At 40.7% G+C, this 19,335-nt stretch overlaps 2 protein-coding genes across 2 annotated transcripts in view; one reads left to right on the top strand and one right to left on the bottom strand.

The window, feature by feature from the left end:
• veph1 (ventricular zone expressed PH domain-containing 1) overlaps positions 1–19,335 on the top strand; it is a 73,248-nt gene that overhangs the window by 15,177 nt on the left and 38,736 nt on the right. Inside the window, exon 5 of the mRNA XM_068708657.1 lies at positions 17,993–18,156. Coding sequence (XP_068564758.1) covers positions 17,993–18,156 — 164 coding nt within the window. The remainder of the gene's footprint in view (positions 1–17,992; positions 18,157–19,335) is intronic.
• Positions 2,377–10,872, bottom strand: ptx3a (pentraxin 3, long a). The gene is made up of 4 exons (XM_068708645.1): positions 10,516–10,872; positions 8,003–8,162; positions 6,946–7,670; positions 2,377–4,160 (listed from the first exon to the last, which is right to left on the bottom strand). The coding sequence occupies exons 1-4, from the start codon at positions 10,652–10,654 to the stop codon at positions 3,502–3,504; spliced, it is 1,683 nt and encodes a 560-aa protein (XP_068564746.1). The 5' UTR covers positions 10,655–10,872; the 3' UTR covers positions 2,377–3,501.

Genomic DNA, 19,335 nt, shown 5'->3' with positions numbered 1-19,335 from the left:
ATTTTTACCCCAACTGCTGAGACTCTGAACATTTCACCCTCATGTTGCCTCTTTAAGCCTAGCTAGCCCCTACTTCTCTCAAACCGCAACATAAACACAACACAACATAAACACAAGACTACAAACACATGCCAAACTGCACACACACACACACACACACACACACACACACACACACACACACATACACAAAGCTTGTCGAAGTAAAAACAGATGTCATCTCTTTTTCCCAGAAGCCCCTCTGTTCAGGATGTGAGCTGATGTAATGGGGTTCGGGTGACGTTGATGATGGGGGTGTGATGAGTTGGTCACACTGTGCATGTGTGTGTGTTTACACTTTAAGTTTGTTATCAAAGCCTGAGGTCGCCACATGCTGGTTTTTACTAATTTCGTCCATTTCTGTGGAAGGCAATGTGTTGGCTTCATTTTGTCTGTTATATATATATCTGTTAGTTCCATGTAAAGCGAGCTTTATGAGGATGTGTGTGCGTGTTTATAGTTACAGGAAGCCAGAAGCAGGATATAGCGTGAAGGTTTTATAGCTTGCTAAAATAAGGACTTGGCCATTATCGGATGTCACGCACACACACACAGATGTACACACACTCACAACAGTACCTGCACACGGAAACATATGGCATTGCTTTGGCCCCATAAGGATTTTGGAGCAAAGAGTTTCTTCCTTCTCCAAGTAAAACTTGATCTTAAGGCAACACTGAAGTTTGGAATGTGTCGATCTGTCAACGTTTTATGTCTTTTCAGGCTCCCCTGCTGGGAGACATGTGTACTTACTGTACTTTGTCGTGTAAGGTTAAGAGAAGGCAGAGTGAGAGGCTGGGTTGGATGGGTGTCAGTGTGAAAGGTGACGTTTCCGTTTCACAACAGGTCACAGTTACAGGAACGGTTGGAGACTATCCAGAGGATGTAGCTGCCGGAGAAACCTGTTATATTTCACTAATGGGCAAGTAGCAGGATGGGCCTCAATAAACTGTAAGCATGTGTGAGCTGCACAACAACTTGTGTGCTATTTGTCCGCAGTTAGCATATGTATTTTCAGTGTCATTGTCAGATTGAATTTAATCGACAGGAGATTGTATACATTATATGAAAGGATCTCTATAGCTGTGTCTTGAATTTATTTTGCATATACTAGATGTTATTATCTGTGTGATTCAAACTTTGCAGAACTGGTCTTTTGAATTTTTCCTGTTGCATTATTTATGCTGACAAATGTACCCTTCTAGTGATTTCACTCCCAAAACCTTTTTTATTATAAATGTAAAGGCTTGTGTTGCAAAAACAATTCTTTCTGAATACAAGATGGTTACATGTTTCAAATGTTGCTTTTTTAATGCAAAGCATTTCTTTGAATTGCGGAAAGGGACGATTCTTGATATCGCTCATTGAAACAGCCTCACACTCTGCAATGAGCTCCTTGGGTCAGCGCTAATTTTCGATTTAGTCTTAGTCTTGATTAGAATGCTTATTAGTTTTAGTTACATATTAGTAATTTTTATCCTTTGACGACACTTTAAAATGTTTTATTCCAGTTTTAGTCGATGACAAGTCTTTACATTTTACTCATGGCAGGTGTACTTTTTAGGATCTGACAAAGTTGCATCCTCTAGCATTGCTAGACTATACGTGTCGTTTGTGTGCACAAGTTCACACGAGCATCAACGCAGAGCAAGCTTTACCCAGCATGCTTTTGTTGTAACAGTAGCGGTAACAGTCAATGTGTCCCGTAGATGTGAAGAGCTCGTATTCGACATTGCACTTTCTTTGGTTCGTCGGCAACTCACCAACCGAGTGTGAAGTCGATTGGATGAAGCGATGTTGAGAAAAAGGACGTACAGACAGACAGACTTCCATTTTAGTTACATTTTTGTACGATGCTATACTAATACACTTCGATTGCCTTGCAAGCTTTGGATCAACAGAAAATGTTATTTCACCAATTAAACTCTTAGCTTGTTAGTGCTGTGAGCTTCATGGGGAGAATTTAAATCTTAGCCCTCATATAATTCAGATGCAGATGTATTGTGCGTTTCAATTCATATTTCAGCAGCGTAGGTTCAAAGTCATTTTTTGCAGTTGGACTTTTTCCCTCAACTAACAATGAAGTACCTTTAAAAAGGCAAACACCTATCCCAACAGAGGTCTTCCCTGATAAGATTTCCTGATAAGATTTTGTCTGCTATCAGCGAGTGTGTGCGTGAATGAATGAAAGTCAAAATGTGCTGTCTATTCATTGACTGTACCTATAAGCCATAAGCAGACTTGATAAGATTTAGAAGCAACAGAAAAACACTGACACTGCTTATCCAGCAAGAGAATATATTATAACTTGAAATGTTTATTCAAATTTATTCTCCATTCATCCAGTCATGTTATGCAAAATATATTTATGTACAAAATACATTCAATTTCACCTTTTCGCAAGAATATCATAAGCAATTTACATTATAATACAAGACAACTTAGTTAATAAATGATTAGTGTGTAAACATTGTCCTCAGTTTCTTTTAAAAATTACAAAAAAAACAATGTCAATCTCCCATTACAAATATAACAGTTTTACTTCTATTACTTTATGCAGTTTGAAAAAAGAACAGACAAATATAACCTTAAAATTGAAAAAAAGAACAGAGCAGAACTGGAATTATATAACTCATATAAATGTAAACTCTACATGTTTGTAAATGTAAGGTCTTAAAAATGTTTTAAAAGCTTTTACAAAATTAATTAATAAGTTGCTATAATCATTTAGTCTGAAGCTGTTTCTGGTCGTCCATGATTAACACATTAGTGTGGTACCTCTGCTTTTAATTGTAATTGAAAATTAAATATTGTGTTATATTAATGCTTAACATGTTAAAAATTGATAATTGAATAACTGCACTAGCTATTTCTTTACAAATCTAGATAGAAAGAGATCAAATGCCATCGTTACTCTAACAACTGCATCACTCTACAGTTACAAGATAAGCTCTTGTTATTTTCCTCTGTCTGCTGATTGCTCTGTTTACTGGCTCAGAACCCGTTCACTTTCACAATAGACTCTTTGTCTTTCTCGCAGTCTAATTGCTACAGTCTTTGGTAAATGCAGCACTTCTTCTGCTACAATACAAGTTTTCGAAGCTGAATTTACATCAGTGTGAGTGAATGTGTGTGTGTGTGTGTGTGTGTGTGTGTGTGTGTGTGTATTATGACCTCAGTTCAAGATTATGTTACAAAAATAAATTTCAGTCTCTCACAACATTGGCTTTCTCTCATTTGAACATGGCCAGTAAAGTTCATTGCAGCATTATTGTTCATGACAACAGCGATTGAGATGATGAAGAAAAGAAATAACATAATAATTAAAAACATTTAACTATAGGGACAAAGATGATAAAAGCAGTTGTATCTTCAGTTTCATCATGAAAGCTTATTAAGATGTTGCTGATATTCACAATGATGATGGCGATAATGATGAAAAGTTCCACCTCAAGGAACCTGTTAGTTGACAAACTGAGCGCCTCCATGTGGCACCATCTCCGTCACTCCCCACGCCACCATGTTCCCCCTCGGATCGCAGCCCTGACCCTCCTGCAAAGCCAGCTGGGAAATCTCTTCCTCTGACAGCACCTTGTCCCACATGTTCACTCCCGTCATCTTCCCAGCGAACGCCATCTGTGGATCGAACCCTCCCTCAAACCCTGTCACCCCGCTGGTTGGAGACAGAGGGCAGCAGCCGTTTCTTTCTTGCCCCAGCTGGAGTGAGCCTCCGTCGGGTAAGACGTGCCCCTCCGCCACTCCGGGTGTGGAGGCCACCTTTTTCCCACCTGCCCACAGGGACGCCAGGCCCTGCTCGGATGACCAAGCCCCGCACAAGTGGATCCACTCTGATGCGTCTCCTGGTTTCACCACATCCCGGGCCTCCACCAGGTGAGCCTCTCCTCCGACGGTGAAGAACGCAGAGGTTTGACCCAGCAGCAGCTGGATTTCATATGGGTTGCGACGGTTCCCGTAGGAGAACAGCACGGTTCTGTTGGACACGGTGGTCGGCTTCACCCACATGCAGACAGTGAAGGAGGAGATGGAGAGAGGGACGTTTGGTATGACCGAGGTGTAGATCCGACGGGAACGCATGGGGAAGAGGAGCGCCATCTCACAACCTAAAAAAGAAGACATGTTTGGTGTTACTTGTTAGTATTGGTGATTGATTTTACTTGAATCATTTGTAGAATATACAGGTCATGGGCCGGTCAATAGAAAAACTTTCAAGTCTTATTCTAAATCTTTATGCTAAAGATATCTGAAACTAAGACAGCCATGTCTCACAGAAGGTTTAAGGCATTTCATACGAGCAAACTTGGTTAGGAGACCAGCAACAGCAATATTTTTTAAAAAGCACTAAGTTAGAAGTCAAACTTGTATTCAGAGATCTTATAGTTTACAGGTATCAATACTTTGCTGTTAATTCTGCCCTGTTGTTATGTACATGGCAAATCCACTTTATGGCATCTTAAAGACAGCACAGTTGATCCAAAATCTTTTTTCAAACAAAGTGACAATAAGTAACATAAAGCATGAAGTAAAACTGAAAAAGCCATGCTCTCCATAACAACAACAACGAATCTTACTGTTTGTGAGAAAATGGTACAATTTCAAACTTCTGGGTGGAACCAGAGTAAACATTTACAATAGTCAAAGATGATTTCAAGTTGATTGAAATTGTATATAAACACTAGTACCAGACATCCATATACGGCTTTGCAGAAAAGGATAATGTGCCCATGTCTGTTTTCATGAGGGAGGTTTGATGTATGATGATTCTAAAGTCATTGTTATTCAAGTGGAGAAAGTTTTAGCCGGCCAACATTTGATGTCCTCAAGGTTGTTGTTTCCGTTTTAGATTGGGTTTGTTTAAAACAGTTGGTTGTGAAACAAGATTCTGTATTTTTGATTATGATACTTCCTGGTAGGAGCGGATAAATATAGATAAGAAATGGGCCCGCAGTTGAACCTTGTGGGACTCTACATTAAAAGCAGATGGCTTCGGTTCCACACTGTTTAATATTAAGACAACCAATTTAAAAGCTACAGCCAGCTAAAGCTGTCTACACCCTGTCGTATATTACCGTCTTGTAGTTGGACCGATCACCAGATGCAGTGAAATGCATTTGTGAATGTGATTGGAATATATTGTTGAATATGGATAAATGTCTCTATGTAAAATGGATTTGGAATGCTTGTGAAGCCGTACGGTGCATTCTCCTCCTGTTTTGAAAAGGTACATACATGTGACATTAAATATGTCAGTAAGTATGGAAGTCAGTCAAAGTTTACTTCAAGTTCAGGTGATGAGGTCATGAACCATTTTTTTTCCCTGCCCCACCAATGTATACACAACACACACACACACACACGCACACACACACACACACACACACACACACACACGCACACGCACACAGCTCTCCCTCTATGGATCATCTGGTTCATTGGTCTGTTCTGCTTCATTTATCATTTCCCCTGTCCCTCTCTCTTTTGAATCATTCAAACATACTCACTCTCATTTACTCCCCTCTGAACTCACTCTGCATCTTAAAACCTACTTTTGTTGTTTAGGGTTTTTTGTACGTAAAAAAACAGATTGTGTTTGATACTCGGTGTATTCCTTTGATTGAGGTCTTTCTGCTACTGCTTTTTGTCTCACCGTGCATCTTTTATTTGCATTCCTCTTCACTCTCCTTTCTATTCGTTTCTCGTCATAATTCATCTTCTCCATTAGTCTCTTCCCCTCCTTGTCTCTCTTGGATACCAAATAATTGTTTCATTTGTCTCAGGTTTCTGCCACTCAGAAAATAATGGCGAACATGCTGTGTGTGTGTGTGTGTGTGTGTGTGTGTGTGTGTGTGTGTGTGTGTGTATATGATGGTTTCCATCTGGTTCTGCTTTACCAGTGTGCTTTGGTGTGGATTTTGTGGTCGACCGGCTAATTATTACATCCCCCTCTGGTCTTTATGTAGGCCAGATTTATATTTCTGGACTGTAAAGGTGTGAGTAATATAACATATCCTTTTTTTGCAGCTATTTGATTAATTCTTGGAAATCACGCCGTCTTACTGACATGAGCGGTGCCTTTGTGGGACTCAACTTGGTCCAAGTCTACCTACTCACTCTTAGTCACTTAATCTCTAAAGTTACATTGGTATTAGTATTAGTCAGTGTTTTTTCAAGGATGGTAAACCAGAGTAGTAGCTCTGATAATGCAAACCATATGCTGTGCTGGCTCGAATCTGAGAAGAATTTATTTGTGTTCACAGTCAGTCCAGCAAAAGTTCTACATTATCCTTATCCTTTCCTGCATTTATTGGCTTCCATTATTATCTTTAAACATGTAAAAGTATCTTTAAATAATTATGTAAATCAATGAACCTAGCTTAAGGCAAAGGTTTAGCTTGATGAATGATGTCCCACTCTGCCCGAGCTGAGAGTTTGAGTTTTTTTGTTCTTTGATGACTCTCTAAAATGTTTGTTTTAAATAAATGTTAAACATCAATAAGAGGCAATAAGTGAACATTATAGAATAGACCCCATACCATCCACTGGCCTGTCTTCTCCATGTTTGACTTGACCGTATCGACTTAGACTAATTGCGAAGGGAAAAGGATAGGCTGCTACTTAAGGAGGACAACGCGCCTGGAGACATACAGAATATGTGGAATAGGTATTTGGAACAACCACAAGCTGCATGATTAGTTGTTGAGCGTTCACAATCAAAGGGTTCTCATTCTTTTGCTTGAAGCGTGGCCTGGATGTGTCAACACGAAGGAAAAAAATTGAGAGGTGGAAGGTTGTTTTGTTGGCTTTGTTGAGAAAGGTGAAGACAAATACAAAGAAAGCAACAGGTAATGACAGACACAGAGTTGACTGATGTTAAGATGGATGTCTCACCTGCGGGTAGTAATCTTTGCCTCGATGACCTCAGCACCTCCTCCAGTTCCACCCTCGTCTGTTGCATTGCAGCCAGCACCCCGTCTAAAGCCACCTCTGGTGATGTGACCTCTTGCTCCCGGAGCCCTGCCCCTCCATCTTCTGGAAGATGGGATTCTGGCTTTGTATTCAACCCCTTCCCAGCTCCTGGGCTGCTAAGGCAGCTGGTCTCCAGCTTGGCTAGTCGGGAAGCTTGCATTCGTGCTGCGGAGAGGAGCTGCTGTAGCATCGCCTCCGAGGGGTTAGAATTCCAGAAAGAATTCCCAGCAGCATCAGCAGCACCACCAGCACCAGCATCACCAGCACCAGCAGCACCACCAGCACCAGCATCACCAGCACCAGCAGCACCACCAGCACCAGCACCAGCAGCACCACCAGCACCAGCACGAGCAGCACCAGCACGAGCAACACCAGCACCAGCATCAGCAGCACCAGCATCAGCAGCACCAGCACCACCAGCACCAGCACCACCAAGACCACCAGCACCAGCACCACTAGCAGCAGCACCAGCACCACCAGCACCAGCACCACCAAGACCACCAGCACCACAAGCACCAAGAGCAGTCGGATCTCTGCTTTTGAGGCGCTGCATTGTTTCTTTGAGGCGGCCCTCCAACTGCAATGCCATCCTTCTTCCTGCTGTCTCCATTGCAAGCCCACAGGAGCCACCATACTGGGATCCAAACCTGACCAAAAGAACCAATGTAAAAAGATTTGAACATTTTCAACTGTGTCAACAATCTTCAACAACCAAGGCTGCATTTAGCACCAGCATTTGACCTGGAACCAATCTTTCTTCCCAATTCACTCATAAAACCATTTGAGTTTAGGAACAGGAGGAATTCAAGATACTGGTCGTAAGTTTAGCTGAAGTGATTTTTTTAGTAATCAATAAGGCAATCCACAGATCGATTGATCAAGAAAGTATATATATATTATGTATCTAATGAGAATAAACTCATTTCATCTCATTTGAGACGGTAGTTTCTCGGACCTCTGATCCCTTTGTCTAACCAACCTGAGCATTTCTCCACGCAGTGAAGCCATCTCCACCTTGATGATGTCATCTGCATACTGAAGCAGCATGTTCTCTCTCATCTGACTGTCTTCCAGCATTGAGAAGAGTTTGTCCCATTTGGTCAGGTCTCGAGAAGTGCAGGGGGCTTGACTCGGTGTGGCTGGATAGAGGGATTGTGAAAAGAGGGAGAGAAAGGTTAATCTCAAGATCAAACGGAAGATGAAGTTGTTTGGGTTTCAACAGCATGCATGCAGAGAAGGATTTCCTTTTGACACAACTGCACTTCCTCAACACTCCCCCATTATTCTCTTCGGAACTACAATGTCCATGATGTTTTGGGAGATACAACTAGTTACCAACTTTGTAGCTCGTATTTGTTCGCATTTTGGCAAAATGGGCACCTTTGAAAAATGTGCCAAAAAAGTAGTTCCTGTTTGCAATGTACCCATGGATTCACAGATAACCATCATTGGATTACTTTGACAGTGATGAAAACTTAAAAACATGATATCAGGCAAGTTCTGAAGTTATAAGGAGTGTTTTTATTCCTATGATTTCTAAGCAAGCTTATAGATGTTTATTTGCGATAGACATTGGAGAAAATGATATACTCAGAAAGTGTTTATGCGCTTGTATTATATCTGTTTGTTCAGATTGGACTGACTTGTGATTGCATCAACTTAAGGACCGTTATTATAAGGAGAAAGACAGAAACATAGATCGCTGAAAAGCAGGTAAGATGAAGACTAAACATGGGGACAAAAGAGGAAATGAGGTTGTTAGGGGAGCGATAAGAGAACGTGAGAAAGAAACGGTACAATTGACTCATAAACAACTTTGCTTTTCCGGTAAGATCATCTGGCTCCCCGGCGTGAATGAGGAGAAAGAAGGAAGGAAAAGGAAGGTTTTGTTTACAATGAAAAGGAAAGAGCTGCTGAAAGTAGGAGAGAGATAAAGCAAAGCCAGGGAAGTGAGAATGTGTCAGACACACTGTTCTGATTAACGTTTGAGCCTCTCAAACTCTGTTTATACCTGCAGACCTATTAGAGGGTATTATCACAGGACTGCAGGATGTGTTTTGTCTGCCTGTCCCCAAGGTTCAAAGAGAATTAGACAGAAGGTTCATGCACTCTGCTGACGCCAACTTACCAAACTAAAAGTACAGATCTGTCAGAGGTTTAAGAAGGATAGATCTGCAAATGAGTGTCTGCGAGTGAGTACTGTCCTTTAGCCTTCTATCATTTCAGAAAGGCATTACCGCCTGTTTAGTTTTATTTGTTAAACTATTCCTTAATGAATGAATTACATTTAGTTGTGGGACTTTTCATAGGATTTTAAGTGGCAATTGGTGGAATGAGTGTACACACAGTACTGTACGTGCACATATACCTGTACATCGAACATTCGGTAGAAAACAGACATGTCTTAGCCTGTCATTCATAGCAAAATGAGCTATGTCTTGACCTCTCTGCCTTTGTTGATATAAATTCCACCCCGTCCTGAGTTTCAGAGATGCGAGCAGGTCAGAAGCACTGATCTGTGTCTTCCTACGGGCCTCCCTCTCGCTGTCCCTCTCCCCTTTCTCACACAGCTGCATACAAAACTGCACGTAACACACGTGATTTAACTTCTCCTCCTTAGTCCAGCAAGCCAACTATGTATTTCTTCAACCTTATTGCTCCCACCTTTTTCTCTGCTGCGCCCCGAGCTAAGTTTTCTGCCTGTTAACTTTAACTGTTAGTGCTGCAATTATACCTCCTGCCAGTTTTAAAACAACAAACAAATGCCAAATTTAAGCTTTGAGGGATTCATTGCACGGCACACACACACACACACACACACACACACACACACACACACACACACACACACACTTTCTTATCAAGATCATCAAGAACAGCTGAGAGAAGAGTTTCATGATAAATACAGTATACTGTCGTGGTTCTGAGGTCGGTGACCAGTCATTCATGCTGTAATATGTGTTGGTTGAAAAAGCCCATTTTTCTGACTCAGCATTTTCTTTGATGCCGCTCGTCTCATACAAACTCTGTGCCTGCCAACAGTCTGTGTACTCTACGTACTGTGATCTCTTAGCTCTGTCTTTTTCTCTGTCTCTGATTTTAAGCTGCCGTAGCACATAAAATATGAAGTAAGCACAAATCCAAAACAACAAACTGCCTCAACTGTATTTTTGTGCAACCTGTGAAGCGGCTACTGTGTAACTGGACCCCAACTGTTCCTTCATTTCCCCTCCATCGCTCAATTTCTCTTTTTTAAATCATAGTCCAGCACTTTTTTTGTCAACGGAGTAACAGAGTTCAATCTCAGTAATGATACTGAACATAAAGGGACGATGAATCATAAAGTCCTGAGCTCACTTTTCACACAACCCCATGCATGAATCCTGCAACAAATCAATTACACGCTCCCAGAATTCAATTAAATTGCAACATGTCCATCTGTGAGTCTTAATCAGATAAATCACCCCAATGCACACACGGTTTAACACTTACGTTCTGGTGTCTCTCCACCTGTGATTTCATTGTAGAAGGAGTCAGTGTACTTGACCTCAATATCATCCTCATAGGCGAGAATCAGACACACGCACGCCGACAGCGCACACACCGCCTGGGGGAGCCTCCACCGGAACATGCTGCTGCTGCTGCTGCTGCTGCCGACTGAGTGTGTGAGAGAGAGTGAGAGTGTTTGAAGAGTGTGTCTGGTTAAGTTTCAGGTCCGCTCCTCTGCCTACCTGCTTGTCTGTGTGTGTGTCTGTATGTGTGCGATTAGCTGTGTGTGTTTGTTTGTTTTAATCTCTGCTGCTTCTCCCTGTCTGTCTCACTTTCTACAGTGCTGCAGGTCCACCTCTCTCTTTTTCAACCCCTCACTCTCTCATGCAACATTTGTCCCGCCTCCCTAATGACTCCCCACCTCTCCCTCTCCCTTTTTTTTTCTTTCTCTCTCACTCTCTCGTTAAATGCTGAGCAATCCTTTGGCAGGAAGCCTGGTAGTGTAGAGAGACTTCAACCAAAGAGGGGCGACGTGCGCTACACACACACACGCACACACACACACACACACACACACACACATTTATGATACTATACAGTACTTTCCGTTGATTTACTGTATTTATCTATAATCTTAACCTGCAGACCGTAACCCTCAGCCCTGCATACTTACTCTTAAAAGATAAATTTGGTTTATCGCAACATGGGTCAACTCAGCAATAAATGCTGGGAACATGCTGTGACATCGCTACAGCAAAGTCTGACGGGGCAAGAAACACAAGCAGTCAGGCGATCAAATAGGTTGTAATCCAGCCAACAAATCAGGCCAACATCTTAGTCAGACTATCAAAACCATTAATCTTTCAGATAAACCCAAAGTGTGCATTTGAAATGTTAGTCATCCCTTGCTACACAACAAAACTTTTCTGTTGGAGCACAACTGTGGCAAACACAGTCAGTCAAAGTTGAATGATTTTGTCATCTTCCAAATCAGTTTCGCAAATACGGGTTTCTGATCAGAAACCCGTATTTGCGAAACTGATTCCGATCAGACTGCTTGCGATTAATCTCACTTCTTTTTAGCGATGTTGCCCCAAGAGGCCCGTTTTAGCAAATCTACAAAATGCAAGTTGGGATTTTCAACATGAGATCATTTCCTCTTGTGTTGATTTGGACATGTTTCATTGATCAAACTAATCACTATGCACCTGTGACGCATGCACGAGGATGCGGTAGGCCTGAAAGACTATAATCTTTTTTTAACATGACGCCACCGCCACCTGCTAACTGTGTGCAAGCAGTGCTCGCTTTTTGAAATGGGCCCAACATTTACTTTGATGAGTACAATATTAAAACCACAACAGACAAAAGCTTCACCTACAAAAAGCTTGTAATAAACCGGAATATTTCCTCAACCTCAAAACGAATCCTTCTACAAACCCAAGCTCTTACTCAGAATTGTCTTTGATCCTTACTAATCTTGATTACAAGTTTAGAATTAAACCCTTTTATTACACGACATTATGCAAACACATGAAGAGTATCCTGTGAGTAAGTTAGTAAATGTTCAAAAAGCTCTCTAAATATTTCCATCCTTGTGAAAACATTTGGCTCTCACAAGTATAGAATGTGAAAGCAGCGCTCAAACCTACAAGTGAGGCGGTGAGTAATGCGTCGTTGGAGGTAGCCTGTATGTTGTAATCAGATATAACTGCAGCCCCTTTGACTCACTGAGAGAGAGAGAGAGAGAGAGAGAGAGAGAGAGAGAGAGAGAGAGAGAGAGAGAGAGAGAGAGAGAGAGAGAGAGAGAGAGAGAGAGAAGTAATGGAAGGGGGAGGAAGCAGAGAACCCAAACTTTCCTGATTTTTGCCCCATGCAGAGATGTTGTGTGTAGGTGTGTGTGTGTGTGTGTGTGTGTGTGTGTGTGTGTAGAGGGACGTTTGAATAGAACCCAGACATTATGGGTTTCTAAATGGGTTTATTGTTCTCCTGCTTCACTTTGTTTATTTATTTATTTATTTGTCAGCCTTACCATGTGGGTTAGTAGGTATTCGTGGGTGTATATACTGTATGTGAATTAGTATGGTGTGTGTTTGCGTCAGTATATATTGTGTGTATGTGAGTGTTTTCAAGGGGAGGGAAATAATGACTTCCTCATGAGATTGTATCTCGCTCCCCCCTCCCTCCATCTCTCTGTCTGCCTGTGTCTCTCCTTCATTGTGTCTGTTTTCTCTCTCTCTCAAATACACACAGATCACTTGTTATCTGCATGGAACAGCCTTCTCATTCAGACAGCTGCTCAGACAGAGAGGGAGTTGTGTGAAGTGGCAAAAGCCACTTTATTAGGTTCTCTACTACCACTTGGTAGAACACAACATTTGTTTAACCTGTTGCCAGTTCATTCAAGCTTTTACATTTTCTTAACAGAATTGCATGGACTTTAATTTGTTTTCCTAAGCATCTGTGGTATGCTTTTGACAATTATATCTTCTAGACTGCTTCTGTCTAATAGTTCTTTCTCAGTAAAAAAAAATAATGCTAGGGCTGGGCTGGAAATGTATCATAACAACATGTTTAATTTCAGTTGATATAACCAATAATAATTTTTAAAGACCTACTTTTAATAATTACCAGGGGGAAAAAGGTTTGAAGGGGCAATGTGTAAGATATGGCCAGAATTCTAGTTTAAAACATTCTAATTGACATTATCCACAGAATGTGAAGAGGTTACAGTGTTGATGATTTGTCAAAAACGTGTATGGTGTTGCAGCGATATCTGTAGCGTCCAGTCTCCCCTCAGTCCAGAGAACAAAGACGTAAAGCGGCACTGATCATGGTGCGTGTGCGTTTTGATAGTTTGATTATTGTATTAAATCAAAAGTGTGCCTCCTCTCGCCAGGAGTGTGTTTCGCCAGGAGAGAGTGGGCGTTGTCGCCGCAGACCGTTAGCAGTTAGCTCGAATTCAATCAGTGCAAACCCTGGCAACGGATCGGCAATAAAATTAATTTCCTGGTCAGACTGTGAACCCCGCTGTTCAGCCATTCTTCATCGTCTTGGCCACTATGCTAAATGTTGTGAAAACATTGAATGGAGAGCAAGGGAGGACATCATAAGTCAAAACACAGAAACCATCATTTGAAACTTGATGAAAGCATGGACTCTAATCCTTCAATTGAGAGCACATTTACTGTAGATCAAATAGGGACACGGCTCGAATTTTGACGAAAACACTGGCAGGAAACTACGTTTTTATAATCGCTGCCATAGTTTGACACTGTATGACTTGTGAGAAAGACATGCTGACTTTTGACATTATGTGTTTATGGGAAAATGATGAACTAGACTCAAAACTGCATTTATGCTGAACAAATGGTGAAGTGAACTGGGATTTAAGGCATTTTTAGCTGCAAGATTTCATTGAATAAAAGTTAAAAGGGCATTAAAACAGAGTGTTAGTGTGTGTAATTAGACCAGAAGATGCACATCCATTTCATGAGACAGGCGCGTTTGAGAGGGAAGAGTACATCAAAAGTTGGAAACAAAACTCCTGCGAAACAAGTATGTGTGTCCATGCGTGAGGTGTAAATGTTTCCACGTTTTACTTTAAGCCTGCTACCTGAGGTAGGAATCAAGCCAACTGGAAGTTTCTCTGATACACCAGTAAATAAATCACATCAGCATGTGTGCATGTGCATTATGCACATTAATGTTTTTAGGCATTGTGTATGCGTCATGGAAAGCAAGATTCATTCATGATTCACCAGTGAAATTATTTGGCTCCACTGCATATTTTATCACCATGAAACATCAAGTCAGAAAGCACAGGACATTTTGTTTCACACACAGACGGTGAGAGTTTGTACGGGTGAAGTTATCTGGGTGAAAGGGGGAGGATGGTCATTGAGTTTAAACTGTGCAAGAGACACTCTTGAGTGTGTGTGTGTGTGTGTGTGTGTGTGTGTGTGTGTGTGTGTGTGTGCGTGTGCGTGTGTGTCTATGAATTGCACTGCCGCACATCTGGTCTGCTGTTATGGTTTTCACTGAATGGTATGCATATAAAATATTTTTATGCATGAAACATTTTGAGTATTGTGTACATGAAAGGAAAATCCCTACAAGTCTTTTTTACTCTCTGGATCCCCTTCAGCTTCATGTGGTGCTGAATACTTTAAAGTATTTTCCTCATGCAACAAAAATGCACAGAATTCCGAAGATATATATTTTCTGGGAGATGTTTGACTCCTGTCTCTTTTTTAGAGGTTATTCGAGCTGTGTGATATATGACTTTAGGGACAAACGCACACAAAATGAGTGTTGGGAAACACGTGTAAGCTGTAAAGCTTCCAAATACATCCCTTTGGATATCATTTGTGCTGATCTCTGCATTTTTGTCCTGTACAATAACGTCCCGTGCATAAGAGTTCAGTGTCTTTTGCCAAGGTATGTGCATTGTGGGTTCTTAATGGAATGTTCCCGTATTTGTCAAAAATAGAGCTGCAACTATAGTTAATTGCTCCATAGCTGACATCATAGACTTCTTTAGCACCCTGCCAGACAAGACAACTAACTAAATACGTTTTTTCATTAACCTTTATGAAAAATGTTTCTTTTTGACTTTGATAAAGACATTTTTATACTGAAATAGGCCTTGGTTTTACTGTACTGTGAAACACTGTTTTTGCTCATCAGTCATATATGTTCTCTCCCTTATCTCACTTAAAAACTATATTCTTACAGACTTTGGGGGTTCAAATGTCTTTGCTTAACGTGTAAAATCGAGTAAAATGAAATATGCATGTGCAACTTTAATTCAGATCTCAAAAAGTTGTTTTGATTTAGATGCACTTGTCCCAGCACTGTTAGTGATACCTTCAGTTTATGGTTTTGTCATTGCTGTGGGATGTAATTACTTTTTACTGCAAAGACAAAAATTATCACAGCCAAGACACAAAAATAATTTCCCCATGACTCAGACTGTTTTAGTTTCCTCTGAGGTAAAAAAAAAAATAACGCCAATAGCTGGAGAGACACTTCACTTTGAATAAAAATGACTTTAATACTGAGTTGGTAAATGTCTCTTTGTGACTCACCTTGGGATTCTAACATGACATTTGGAAAACAGCACAGCGAAAGAAAGCCACCGTGTCCTCTCCAGCCTCAGCACATAAAGTCAACAATAGTTTGACAGATCAGTTCTCATTCCTCTCGGAAAATGTTTGATGGGCCTTTCAAAAATGTCGCCTTTGTGTGCTACAGAACCAAAGGTCACTACAGGATATTTTATTGAGATTTGTAGCTCATGATGATGGGTTGGGTGTATGCTGGAATGAAGGTATGAAGGTCAGAAACTGTACGCACACACACACACACACACACACACACACACACACACACACACACACACACACACACACACACACACACACACACACAACCACACACAAAGGGTGCTGTAGAGAGATTCAGTGTGAGTCAAGTAAATAAAAAATTAAATATGAGACTAAGTATATTTAATTACTAATCAAAAGAATATCTCCATGTCTCTCATGTATTGTCTGTGTGTTTGGATGTGAGTGTGTTCTTATAGGTGCGCTCTATAAATCCTCCTGAGTGTGTTTCTGTGCAGACTCTCATCTCCTCCTGCCTTTTGACATTCCTCTGAACAGACCTGTAAATGATGCAACCACATCTTTATGGTCTTTCTGTACATGTACTGTACCTGTCTCTTTTTATGGTGATTTGTGCCGTAAGTGTGGAGATGGGTGTGTGTGATCTTGTATATGGCATAATCTATGAGTACAGGAAATGAAAGGAACATATGAGCCAGCGACCATCTTTCATATATTTACTGTATGTGCTCTCTTCTTCCATTCTCTGCCTTGGCACAGAACAGTACAGAACAGGACGTCCTCTCAGTTGGTCAGTACCAGTCGTCTGTAACAGGATACAACCTGTGGTTAAAGTGATTTATAGCTGTGAATCACCTGTTTGAAACCATTTCTTTAGGTTTTTACTATTTTTAAGCTTTTATGAAATATGACAAAAGTTCACCATGCGCTACTAGCTGTTTGAAATATTATGGACCAGATGTTCATGATGAATAAAGATATGATTAATGATCATAAATACTGTAATTTCTCTTCAAGATGTCAAGGCAGTTCTGCTGTTGCTACTCAAATTGAAATTTATAGCGGCATGGCTCCTGGAATGGCTAATATCGCAGCAAGTATTGGCTGGACTTTAAACATTAATATCCCCCTCAGGATGAACTGTAATAACTCTAGTGATCCCTTAGCTGTTCATTTTACAGATATTTTGGTTTATAATACCTGCAAAACGAATCACATTCCAATGAGCCTCAACTGTACTTCACTAATTATCAAATGATAGCATGCTCACACTCTAAACTAAGATGGTGAATACCAAACCCCAATTATGAACACCACTTATAATCTGTCCATGGTTGACACCCTGCAGCATCTTTAACATAAACCTTTATTCGATACAACTTCTATATTAAGCTCCAGAATGTCACTGTGGTTTCAAATTCAATTTGCAATATCTCTTGTTGTGAGGAGTCTGACACAGAAGCCATTGTTTGAAATCTTGAAATGCCACCAATAAAAACGAACCTTCCATTTGAAAACAAGAGTCTTTGTTCAGTGAATCACTTAAAGATGTTTCATATGTGAGTCAAAGGCTGTTGGGTAATGCCGTGGGTTTTGTTGGGCTGCATGCTGATTTCAAAATGCCTTTATGTCCAGTCGTGCGTCAGCACTGACTTTCTTTTTTTCCTGCATCAGCTTCATTGAAGGAATATTGACAACAAATGGAAAAAGTTGTATTTACTGAACACAGATGTTGTGTCATGACGGGGGATCGTGTGTGTTTTCTGAGGAAAATGACAGTTACGGCAAATATGCATGACGTTCCAGTACAGCTACCCCACGAACAGCTTACAGGAAAATTCAGGTTTCATGCCACTTGAGTCCATTTCATAGTTATGGAATTCAGTTTTCGTGGTAGTAATATACAGTAATTATAGTCACCAAGTTAATTGTTGAAATCTGGGAATGTGGCAACATCAATAACCAGTAGATAAGTAGTCTGATGGAGTAGTTTATTAGGTACACCCAACTAAAACTAATGCAGTCTAACACAACAGACTTGCAAAAGATGTCACCTTCACTAAATCCTATGTCATTTGCTTTACACAGAAAGGTGTTTTTGTTATTTAGTCTACCCTCACAAAGTAATAACATCGATCACTGTAACGCAAAAGACTGGGATTTTGTGGGTTCATTTTGGGAAAATGTAAATATATAAAATTGTTCTTATATTTTGGTCATTTTTTAAGAAAATGGAGTGGATTTATGTCTTTATGGTCAACAAACCGTTTTCTAAATTGTGACTCTCTCTCTCTCTCTCTCTCTCTCTCTCGCTCTCTCTCTCTCTCTCTCTCTCTCTCTCTCTCTGGCAGGTAACCACATGCTGTTACGAGTGTTGCCCTCGGTTTACCCCAGACAACCAGATACCATCCACTGTCACCTAGGCAACCTCACTGCGATGATGTCACACCTGGAGTCCCCAGAGCAACAACACCTAATCCGACTCATTCAAATTGTTGCCGAGCAACATCCACTGGTGAGTGGTTGTGTTGTTTGTGGTGTAGTTTGGTTAGAAAATAAAGCACAACGCACTGTGGGTAAATCAAACTATATTGATATATAACATACTACTATGTTGTTTTTTTATTACGGCATTGGCCGAAGTGAACTACCTCATTTATTTCACTGTCACTGATCGAAATATGAATTATATTTTATCATAGTTAATAAAAACTTTTTGTTGGCACTATCTACTGTTTCAAGAAGCCTAGTAACATCTAAAACAAGTACCCTTCTAGCTGTATTAGATACTAATATGAAATGATAATGAGGTAGTTACAATACATCATATTGTGGGGATATTTGAAAATAAAGCACCATCCAACTAAATCAGGACTGAGTCTCTGTGGCCATGCCTTAAGTTTACATTTACCTTGGTTTTGGCTTACAATGATGTATGTGTGTGGCTTTTGTGTAATATTTCTGCCCATGAGTCAAGCTTAATCAGAATTTGTACTATTCAACTTCCCAATATCCTGTAATGAGCTCATGTCGAAATATAGAAAAAGCCACTGGATCGTAGTTAGAAGTGATGAAATGGAGCAGTGCATGTGGAGTGCACATTTCTCTATAGGAACTCCCCTTAATCCTGTACATTTCGTAACAGAGCTGCTGGTGGTCAACCTGAGGGGAAAGTACCACATACCAGCAAACAGAGCACATGGTGGTAAAATGTGGTCTAATGTCACTCCTCATGAAACCAAACCAGCCATCTGGAGTTATTCTAATCTCCACCCACCACAGAGAAATACAAAAAAATGTGGTTATGACTGTAGCTGCATTCATCACAAAAGTTACCAAATCGTCTGCATCCTAATATTCACTTACTGGAAGTGATTGAAGCGATGAACCGTGACAACAATGTGGAGTCAAGCATCTTCTCCCTGGAGAACAGATAAGTGTTTGTTATTAATATGATTATTCAGAACGAGTGAGTCATAGAGTAGCAGAGGAAGGGCCCGGACATGGTGGGCATCCGGTCCTGGACAGACAGTCCGGTGGTCAAGCTTTTTGTTTATTATTACTGACCAGTATGTTCATCCCTATCCAAGGTTACTCCTCTCACCTCAAGCCTTCATTAAAGGCCCATTGAACTTTTGTTAGGGATTGAGTGATGGTGCCAAAACGCTGATTAAGGATTACGGCTATAATCAAA

This window comes from Cebidichthys violaceus, unplaced genomic scaffold (genome assembly GCF_023349555.1).
Source record: "Cebidichthys violaceus isolate CVI_PGR_0920_01 unplaced genomic scaffold, fCebVio1.0.p SCAF_1, whole genome shotgun sequence".
Taxonomy (NCBI): domain Eukaryota; kingdom Metazoa; phylum Chordata; class Actinopteri; order Perciformes; family Stichaeidae; genus Cebidichthys; species Cebidichthys violaceus.
Note: the sequence above shows the minus strand (reverse complement) of the source record. Positions and strands in the feature narration are given on the sequence as shown.

What these genes read in the sequence shown, in the direction of transcription:
- ptx3a (XM_068708645.1), bottom strand. Translation starts at nt 10,654, where the DNA reads ATGTTCCGGTGGAGGCTCCCCCAGGCGGTGTGTGCGCTGTCGGCGTGC. An exon ending in AGGTGGAGAGACACCAGAAC is followed by an intron (nt 8,163 to 10,515) that starts GTAAGTGTTAAA and finishes CCCTCTATCCAG; the next exon opens with CCACACCGAGTCAAGCCCCC. An exon ending in GCAAAGATTACTACCCGCAG is followed by an intron (nt 4,161 to 6,945) that starts GTGAGACATCCA and finishes CTTCTTTTTTAG; the next exon opens with GTTGTGAGATGGCGCTCCTC.